General features: G+C 40.6%; 1 protein-coding gene across 1 annotated transcript; it reads right to left on the bottom strand.

Annotated features, from left to right (window-relative positions):
• Positions 1-548: 548 nt before the first annotated feature.
• LOC135204621 (gastrula zinc finger protein XlCGF49.1-like) lies at positions 549-1,427 on the bottom strand. Its single transcript, XM_064234768.1, has 2 exons — positions 1,155-1,427; positions 549-902 (listed from the first exon to the last, which is right to left on the bottom strand). Exons 1-2 carry the CDS (start codon positions 1,425-1,427, stop codon positions 549-551), a joined length of 627 nt encoding a protein of 208 aa, XP_064090838.1.
• Between the last annotated feature and the right edge of the window lie 9,476 nt (positions 1,428-10,903).

A 10,903-nucleotide genomic window follows, 5' to 3' on the forward strand; every position in this document is an offset into this window, starting at 1 on the left:
TTGAGGAAAGACAGATGCGGAAGTCAAGTTAAAAAAAGCATGTAATAAAAACTACTTGGACAGAGATCAGTATATTTTCTGTTTAGAGTCATTTCTCTTGTGTTTTGAAATAGCTTTGATGAGAAAAACTTCTTTGCCATGTATACAGTTTCTCTCTTGTATGAGTTCTCATGCGAGATTTGAAATTAGTTGACCAAGAAAAAATCTTTAGACATACTTATATAGAGCAAGAATACAGTTTCTCTCTGGCTTAATGTTATTACAATATTCAATTATATCTGGGGTGCAAATGGGCCCCAGCTTGGGTCTATGGGTTGCACCTCTATATTCCACTAGCCTTAAAACCAAGGGCTCTTTTCAAGGTTTACCGTTTCTTTGAGGCAGCAATCTGCACCTCATTTATACTTGGGCAACTTGGTATTGCCTGAAGATATTTTCTCAGGTTTTTTCATGTATGAGTTTTCATGTGATATTTGAGACCACTGGATTGAACAAAACTTCTTGGAACATATTGAGCTAAGTATATGGTTTCTCTCCTGTATGAGTTCTCATGTGTCTATGAGACTACTTGGATGAGAAAAACTTCTTTGACATACAGAGCAAGTGTATGGTTTCTCTCCTGTATGAGTTCTCATGTGATTTGAGAGCTTAGTTGATTGAGAAAAACCTCTTTGACATACAGAGCATGTGAATGGTTTCTCTCCTGTATGAGTACTCATGTGAGATTTGAGACTACTTGATTGAGTAAAACTTCTTTGACATATAGAGCAAGTATATGGTTTCTCTCCTGAATGAGTTCTCATATGTGTTTTGAGATTACATGCAAGAGAAAAACTTCTTTGACATACAGAGCAACGAAAAGGGCCATCTCCATGTGAGCTTTCACGTGTATTTTGAAATAACTTGAATCAATAAAACTTTTTTGACATATAGAGCAAGTATATGGTTTCTCTCCTGTATGAGTTCTCATGTGATTTGAGAGCTAGTTGATTGAGAAAAACCTTTTTTGTTTTTGACATCAGAGATGTGAATGGTTTCTCTCCTGTATGAGTAACTCATGTGAGATTTGAGACCAGTTAATAGAGTAAAAAACTTCTTTGACATATACAGCAAGTAATATGTTTCTCTCCTGTATGAGTTCTCATGTGTCTTACGAGACTACTTTGATGAGAACAACTTCTTTGACATATAGAGCAAGTGTATGGTTTCTCTCCTGTATGAGTTCTCATGTGACATTTGAGATTAGTCATTTGAGAAAAACCTCTTTGACATATAGAGCAAGTATATGGTTTCTTTCCCGTATGAGTTCTTATGTGGGATTCCAGGAGGCTCATGCATGAAAATGTCCTTTGGCATTCAGTACAAGGTATTCGCTTCCCTGCTGTGTTGCTTCTACCCAAGTCTCTGTTTTCTTTTGCAATACACATCTCCTTCTTTCTGCTTTCATCATCACAGCTTATAGAGCTGACTCCTTGTACTTACTGAGGTTGGGATGAAACAGGTTCACATCCAATTCACTACAGTCAAAAATTCTGGTTCTGCCTTGACTTCAATAAGGGCTGCAAGTGAAGAGCCTTCCCCTGTGTTTTCAGTTAGATCCTCCTCTAAATTCTCCTCTTCTTTGATGAACAGCAATGATGATGATTTTTCAGCTTCCATTTTCAGGAGATTATAAGTGCAATATTCAATCCTAGTTAGGAGCTGATGAAATCTTCCTGTTTGGAATAATCTGAAATAAAATAAAAAATCTAAGAAAAATCACAATTTTTGAAAGTAAATTGTATTTTTTTTAATTATACAAACCTGAGGTTCTTTACATTAGGAATTACTTTCAACATAAGCTGGAAATCAGTCGTAAAAGAATAAGAACATGGTAGTTAGTCAGTAACTGCTTTCCGAGAGTCGGGAGTCCCGCCTGACTGGATGTTAAACATTCAACTTTGTTTTAGAAACAAATTGAGGGGTGGCATGAGCGGGCATATATGTAAAGGACCTCAGGTTTTTTGGATAGTTAGGATGGTTACTTTAAAAATCACAATTTTTGAAAGTAAATTTATTTTTCAAAGCTATACAAACCTGAGGTCCTTTACATAGGCCTGGACACAGCCACTGAATTCTTTAACAATGGCGGTTCAGTAGTTACTTCTTACCGGTCCGGTCGTTGATAGTCTCTCCGACCGGACGTAAACCATTCCATTTGCTTTTAGCCCAGGTAGCAGATTGAGGGGTGGCACGAGGTGGACAATTAGCGTAAAGGACCTCAGGTTTGTATAGCTAGGAAAAAATACAACATTTAACTTTCAAAATTGTGATTTGTTCCTATGCGATATACAAACACTCGGTCCTTTACTATAGGAAGACTCACTGATTGGTGGGTGGAATCTGAGTGATCTCCAGTGAACCGACTGCTGTTCAGCCTACCTGAGATTTCCTTCCTGGTCATAAGAGCGAGGAAGGGAATCCAGCCACTGACTTTTGATCCAATTTGAAGAACTGCAAGATCATAGTCAGTCTTCTGGGTTTACTGATAAGGGGGAGAATATGTCCCCCTTAACAGAAAGCCAAGAACCATAATGTCAGAGACATAAGGCAAAAACAAGTTATGAGTCTGTCTTATGTCCAGGTCCCTCTTTCCTGCCTTGTGAAGGGAAGGGGCAGATATTACTTCTCTTAACTAAAAGAAAAGAAAATAGATAGGTTTACTCCAAGGAGTGTATTATCTGCATTACTCTTTACCCAAAAGGAACGAGTAAGTATGAAAGAGATGAAGGGGAGCCAGTCACTCCACAGTCCCAAGGAAGTGTCCAAGGACCTGTTGGGTAATATCCCGAAGGTAACGAGAGGAGGAGGTGGGTTGGGTGTGCCCAAACCCCCTCCCCCGCCTTCATAACCTAATGAAGCGATATGTTCTATGGAATGTGAGGGAATGGGGTCAATAACCCCTGACATCATGAACTCTTCGGACGGAGAAGTACCACCCGTCTTCAGCAGCAGAGTACGCCTTCCTGATTATCTCTCGAAACCATCATCATCAGTGAAGTCACTCAGGTAGGGGAGGGCGAAGGACTAGAATCTGGCGTCAGGAACCAATGTATTTCTGATTGCTTCGCTCCGAAGTTCGGGACGAAGTCGAGCATAAAACGCCGATCCCCAACCACTGTTACATCATAAGCAAAGACCATGTAGTTCGCCATCTCTTCGCTAATAGTGCCAGGCAAGCAGAAAGACTGTCTTGAGGATCAGATCCCTGTCTGAGTACTCTCAAAGGGAAAGGGGAGTCGTACGGGGCACTAGTCAGGCTCCGCAACACGATTAACGTCCCACTCAGGAGGTCTTAGATCCCTCAGTGGGCAAGACCTCTCGAAGTTCGTATGAGTAATGATATCTCAAAAGACGACGAGATCAATTATTACTATAAAGTGAAGATTTACTAGCCCAATGAGTCTAACTAGATTATTACAGTGCTGGCTGGAAAACATTCAGGAGGAAATTATTTAAAAAATACGCACATAAAATGTATGTCTACAATCTGGCGCCTTGTGCCTGGTTGGCTCTTCACGCCTGCGCCCCCCAAGATGCTGAAGCCTTGCCGAGGATGGGGGCTTAGGGTTCAGCAGCTGGGCCCCTGATGCCTGGTGGGAACTGCTTTCTCCGCTGGGCCTTGTGCCCAGCTTTTGATCCAACGAAATAAGTCAGCCCTTTTTATTCTTCTACTAAAAACATTTCATCTTTCTGCCTTCCTCCCCCTATAAGGTATGGATTCTATGATGACGACTATTGGCGGTGTTTTGGACATGATTTAGTCTATATCTTGGGATATGAAGGAGGGTGAGGATGGACGGCATGCCACCTCACCCCGTAGAACTCTAGTACCTGACGTGGTCGAGCGAGGGGAAAGTTTTAATGTCAAACCCTATCCTCAATGCCGGGTCTGATCTCGACGGACATCATGACGCCTTAGCACTGGGGATAGGGTGTATCCAGTAATTACCCCTAGGACGACCCTAATAAAAGGATGACCCGTCCTCTAAGTGTGACTCATAAGGTGGGTATGGGGGAATATCTGGATGAACTATGTATTTTACGTTTTATGGCAACCCCCCTAATTCTTTGTTGACGACCCTATGCTTTCATCAAAGGACTTGTCCTCGGAACCCAAACATCAATTTTCCATGGTCGGTCCCAGGATCAGTGTAGTATCCCTGGGCCAAATGACAGAAGGACACAGTTGGCGACCCAAAGCAATGCGAGTAAATATAATACGGCAGAAAAACTAAACAAAAAGCATCTGGTTCCAGTATTGTCACACTGGAACCATTTGCCATGAAGAATAAAAATAATAAATATGAAATAGCTCCTGGGGTCTTTGTACCCAATCCTTTAATAAATACCTTAATTTAAGCTAGAAGGTGACAATATAGACATTTTTCAAGTGCAAGGGAAATCGTTAAATGTTGTGGAAGACAGCCAAAAATAACACCGCAGAATGGAAACATGCTCCTGGTAGAAAGCATCTCCCCGGAGGAAAGTATCAAGTTGATGGGATTGTCGGACCTTGCGGGAGTTACGGTTGAGTGTACTCCCCACTCCAGCTTAACTCCAGCAAGGGCTTGATTTATGCCCCTCAGTTGATGGCTTTCTCTGAGGAGAGACTTTTAACAGAATTAAAAGACCAGGGTGTAATAAAGGTGGACAGGATGACGAAGAAGGTTTGATAATAACAGAATACCTCAGCCTACCTTAATATTAACTTTTGACACCTTAAGACTTCCGAATGTGTCTTTGCAGCCTGGTATAGGTTAAGGTAAAGCAGTTCATCCCGAGACCCAGAAGATGTTTCCATTGCCAGCATTTTGGACACACCCTACAATCATGCCGATCCAAATTGCAAGAAAACCTCCTGCAGTATGTCAACTGTGGAGAGGATGAGCATGGAATGTGCACCAGGGAACCTAAATGTGTTCACTGTGGTGAGGGACATGCATCATCGTCTCGGCAGTGTGATATATATTTACTAGAAAAGGAAAATACAAGCCATTAGAGTAATAGAAAGAACAACATTTAAGGAAGCACGAGAGAGGGCCAAAGCAAAGATTGTAAGACCCGGTCTAAGTTTTGCTACTGTAGCAGCAAAATAAGAAATCAAAAGAAAGAGAAAAGACAAATAAAAAAACCCCAAGTTAGGAGCACAAACGTGGAATCAAATAAAGAATCATTAAAGAGACAGCTAACTGAATCATTAGAGTCAATTGATGATAGAGTAAAAAGTAAAGACAAGGTTCACTAGAACCAACAAGAAAGGCCCTAGTATGGAATTGAAAAAATTGAAGTGCCAGTTGAGATACATCCTCCACCATCTGCCTCTTTGGAGGCAAGGCCAGTGGTTGCTGGTCTGGTGCCGGAGCTTCTGTTGGTGCCAATTCCTCTTTGGAGGACAAACCAGCAGATGCTGGTCCCCTGGTGCCAGTCCTCGCTGGTACTCTGCCTCATTAGAGGCAGAGCTGGCTACTGCCAGCAATACAAACACTCTCGAGGTGGTCTCTTTAGAGAACACCTCGCTTTCTCCGTCTCGACAGAGATGGAGAGCAAAGAAACTAAAAAACCCTTCAGTGTCAAGGACACTGAAAGAAAAGATGTTGGCTCTATGAAGGCAACTCCACCCAAGAGGCCAACAAAGCCTTCCATTAAAATGCCTCCCCCTAGTAGGAAAAAGAGCTCTCCCAATCTTGTCAAAAGGAACCATAATATTGGTCCCAAACATAAATAAGAAATTCACTTCCATTATTCAATGGAATTGTCAGGGACTGCGAGCAAAGTATGAGGAAGTCAAGCTTTTGATCTATGAGCGCTCCCCTGTAGGGTTATGTTTTGCAGGAGACCATGCTAGGTGATATACACCTTGTCCTAGGAATATGTTCACTATAGAACTAAATTTGATTTAGAGGTGGGGGAAATCATGGTGGATCCCTCATCTACATCCGTCGAGATGTGCCACACTACCAAGTGAAACTAAATACTCCACTTCAAGCTGTGGCTGTAAGAATTGATTTAAGAAGGAAATATACTTTATGTTCCCTTTTACATTCCACCCAATAGCCATGTCTCCCAAGAGAAACTTGATATACTTGATGGAGCAACTACCGGAGCCATTTCTTCTACTGTGACTTCAATAGTAGACATCCATTGTGGGGAGATGTAACATCAAATCAAAAAGGGAATATGATGGCATCTTTAATAGAAACTGAAGATATAGGTCTTCTTAATACTGGAGAACCTACTCATTACCACATTCAGACAGGCCACCGTCTCCTGCATCGACCTTTCAATATGTAGCTCCAACTGCAGTTGTTGATTTTTGTTGTTGAGAACAAGTGATGACTGGCATACCAGTGACCATTCTCCAATTGTGATCGACACCAATGATGGTCCACCTATCCCGAGATCACCACGGTGGTGCTTAGAGAAAGCAAATTGGAGAAAATTCAAAGATTTGAGTGAGTTGGAGGGGGATGCAAAAGATTTTCCAAGTGTAGATGATGCCATTGATCTAACTCAATGGACATTACATACTGCAGGTCTACACTCAATTCCTCGAACTAAAGGACTATTCAGGAGACGGCCAGTACCATGGTGGTCAGAAGACCTAAGGTTGTTACACCGAGCTACCAGGTCATCATTGACCAGGTGCCGTAGACATCGCACCTTGGACAATGTCATAATTTACAAACAGTGTAGGGCACGATTTCGAAAAGCCATGAAAGCTGCCAGCAAGACAAGCATGGGCCGGATATGTATCCTCTATTAACAGCAGAACACCAGTCTGTAGCATTTGGAAGAAAATAAGAAAAATTCAGGGTAAATTTACACCCAGTTCCTCCTCCAGTACTTAAATTGAATAATAATCATGTTACTGATGCCACAGAAATTAGTGATATGTTTTCTGAACACTTTGCTCGAGTCTCTGAAAAATCAGATAGTTCCCCAGGACATCATTTCAGAATGATGGAAGAACAACAGGTTACTTGACTTTTTCATCAAACAAAGCTGAATCATATAATATGCCTTTTTCTGAAAGGGAATTTGACTCTGCTTTAGCTAGGAGCAAGAACACTGCCCTGGTCCAGATGAGATTTCCTTATGAAATGTTTAAACACATTTCAAAGAACACAAAACTTTTTACAATAAGTATTATCAATAGAATATGGGATGAAAGCAGCTACCCTAGCATATGGGAATTAGCTACCATGTTACCATTCCTTAAGCCTGGAAAGATCCTCTCTCTGCAGCAAGTTACCGCCCCATTGCTTTAACATGTTGTTTATGTAAATTGATGGAAAAAATGGTAAATGTAAGACTGATGATGGTATACTAGAGCACAACAATATTCTAACGCCGTCTCAGTGTGGTTTTCGAAAAATGCACTCCACCCTGGACATCTTACTGCAACTCGAAGCCTCTGTCTGTGAAGCCTTTGCCTCCAAGCAACACCATGTGACAGTGTTTTTTGATATAGAAAAGGCATATGACACTGCTTGGAGACATGGATTCTGAAGACTATGCATAATAGTGGTCTACGAGGCAAATTACCTTTATTTGTGAAATCCTTTTTACATCGTAGGTATTTAGAAATTAAAGTTGGCAGTACTTTATCAGAGAAAAAGTGCCAAGAAGAAGGTGTTCCCCAGGGTAGTGTTCTCAGTGTAACACTTTTTGCTCTGGCCATAAACAGTGTTGCAGCTGTCATTCCAAGAGAGGTTTTAAAGACACTGTTTGTGGATGACTTGTCAATATCCTTTGCTGCCACCCGGATGACTGTAGCAGAAAGAAAGCTACAATTAACAATAAATAAAATAGTAAGTTGGGCTGAGAAAACAGGGTTTTAAAATCTCTGTAAGCAAGACTACTACCGTCCACTTCTGTCGGATCAGGAGTGCATCCTGATCCAGACCTCTATTGTATGGCCGTAGAATCCCATGTGTAGAACAAGCACGCTTCTTAGGCTTGTTTTTGACAGTAGGTTGACTTGGGTCCCCATATTAAACATATAAAAGCAAAGAGCCTAGAAGCTCTACACATCTTGAAGGTGCTTTCTCACACCAGTTGGGGAGCTGATAGAAATCTGTTACTAAAGCTTCATAAATCCCTAATCTTGTCAAAGCTGTCATATGGTTGTGAAGTTTATTCTTCAGCCTCCTCATCTAACTTGAGAAGTTTTAGATTCGGTGCATCATTCAGGTATTTCGTATAGCCACAGGAGCTTTCCGGTCGTCACCAATACCTAGTATGCTAATTGATGCAGGAGAGATGCCCCTTGAACTCTATCGCCAGTCATCATTACTTAGGTACTGGGTTTAGAGTGCAAAGACTCCCCAAATCTCTGGCATTTGCTGCGGCAAGTAGAAATATTTTTAACGGTTTTTTATGAAAGTCATCCAAGGTATCCCACTCCTTTTAGCTATAGAATTAAATATATTTTTAGAGGATACGAATATTAAAAAATTTCCCAATTATCCCCTTTGTGTATCCCAGTACTCCTGTCTGGAGATTACCTGATGTGAAATTCTGCAGGTACTTCAGTGGAGCAAGAGGGATAAATCTGATGAGGAAATGAGGTCCATATTTTTAGAGCATGTATCAGAGCATGTAGATACAATTTTATATTTACTGATGGCTTTAAGTCCAATGCTGGCTTTGGATATGGGGTTTTTAGCGAATCTTTTAACCGAAGAGGTGCACTTCCTTCTGTTGCCTCAAACTTTACAGCTGAATTGTATGGCATCCTAAATAGCACTGGAACATATTACAACACTCCCAGTTTTGTAGCTATACAATATTTTGTGACTCCAAAAGTGCCCTACAGTCCCTGGAAGTCTTTAATACTGATCATCCCTTGGTGTTGAAGATCTTTGCAGTGGATTTTTTTTTTGCACCAAAATAGAGGCAGCATTGTTTCATTTTGTTGGTTCCCGCCCCATGTGAACATATCGGGAAAACGAAGAGGCAGACAAGCTAGCCAAATCAGCAGCGCAAACTTTGGTACCGAGAAAATGCCCTGTTCCATATCGAGATACATTCTAGATGATATGGAAATCCATCCAGCAGTTATGGGTACTTCAGTGGGACAGAGTAGGCCCCAATAAAATGAAAGAAATTACTAGTCAGACACACCCTTGGAAATATGACCTAATACAGGAAGTGGGAGATTTGTGTTGTGTAGATTACGTATTGGCCATACGCGTTTAACTCATGGCTATCTGATGGATGGGAGAATGAGCCCTTCTGTGACGATTGCTTAGTTCCACTAACCGTTAGGCATTTGCTGGTTGAGTGTCCCAGTCTGGTGGAACTTAGGAATCTTTTTTAGGTTATAGTAGTGGAGCAGGGGTAATTATAGCATGGCAAAACTGTTGGGAGAAAGCGCATGTATTAATAACATTATCTCTTTATCAAAGAAGCTGGTCTTCTCAAATATATCTGACAGCTGTGCTGTCTTAGTATATACATTTTTTTTATTTTTCCTTTTTAATAGTTTTACTGTTATGTGATCAATCACAATTCTTTTTATCGTAATATTATTTATATTTTTATCAGAAATTTATTTATTTTTTTAAATCAAATTTAATATCAAATCATAAAGATAAATGTTATTTTGAGTGTTGTATATATTATAAAAGTTAAAAGATCACATTTAGTATTCGGGCGTCGGTGACCCTGGTAGTTGTGACGCCAGATAACTCACAATCAATCAATCAATCTTCCTTCGTTTGTGTCTGCTGACGCCTCTCCTCTCTGCAACGCCACCATTCTTCTACGAATTCTTTCCTACTTCCAACTTCTCCATCAGTAGATCTGCAATGAAGAGTATATAAAACCTCAATTCCTCTTTACTTTCCTGGCTGCTGGACCAAACTAGTACATTTATTTCTGGGCAAGAGAGGAAGAAATGCCCTGGATTTCTTTTCCTCACAGCACAAACATCGTCTGTCTTCTCCTTTTAGTCTATTTCTGTCATTCAATCCTAGTGCGCCTGGTCTGGCCCTACATACTGGTCATCTTTGTTTTTTCAGTGCTGTCATACCAGATTTCAGTTCTCTTATGTTTTTCTTTACATTTTCTGTAGACTCTTGATGTCGTCTTTTCCTTCATTTCTTTCTGCCATGTTTTTCTGTCCCAGTTGTTTATTTCTTTCAACTGTTTTACCTTTACTGCTTCAATTTTACTCAAGTTTAGTTTAATTCTTTCATATATTCTTTTACTTGCATCATCCAGGGGTTTTTCTTGTTTTCATACTGATTCATGGTCGTCTATTGTGGGAGCCTATTTCCACCACTCTCGATCAAGTGGATGCTCCGGATCGAATAGTTTATTCTTCGTATCTCTTGAGTGGCAGGAAGGAAGGAAGAGGCCCCTATTTCAGGTCTTAAAGCACAGCTTATTGTGTAATTTGGTACTTTCAGAATTGTTTCTATATTTATGTCTGCTTTTTGCAGTTCATTGAATGTTTTCTTGCCGGGTTTCAGGAATTCCGTGGCATTCATGAAGGTGGCATCGCTCATTTTTTCCAATACATTTTTGCCTCAGTTTCACCCGCCCCTGCTCTACAGCTTTTACTGATGGTGCACTATCCACAGTTGCCCCCCTTCTGCTTTGCTTTTTGTATTGCCAATGAATGAGAAACATAGATTGGAAATGATGTATGGATTCCTTTGTGCCTGTTGCTCAAGCTGTGAAGTAGGCGTGTGTTGTAATGTTGGTTATTGAATTTGGCTTTCGACTTCCCGCCATTCATTGAGTCACGCTTATTCTATTTCTTTCTTTTTTTCGTTTTTTTTTTTATTCAGAAAGGCACTTCTGAATAAAAATTAAAAAATCCAAATTCCCAGACTTGGATTTAAAATTCTCG

This window comes from Macrobrachium nipponense, chromosome 47 (assembly GCF_015104395.2).
Source record: "Macrobrachium nipponense isolate FS-2020 chromosome 47, ASM1510439v2, whole genome shotgun sequence".
Taxonomy (NCBI): domain Eukaryota; kingdom Metazoa; phylum Arthropoda; class Malacostraca; order Decapoda; family Palaemonidae; genus Macrobrachium; species Macrobrachium nipponense.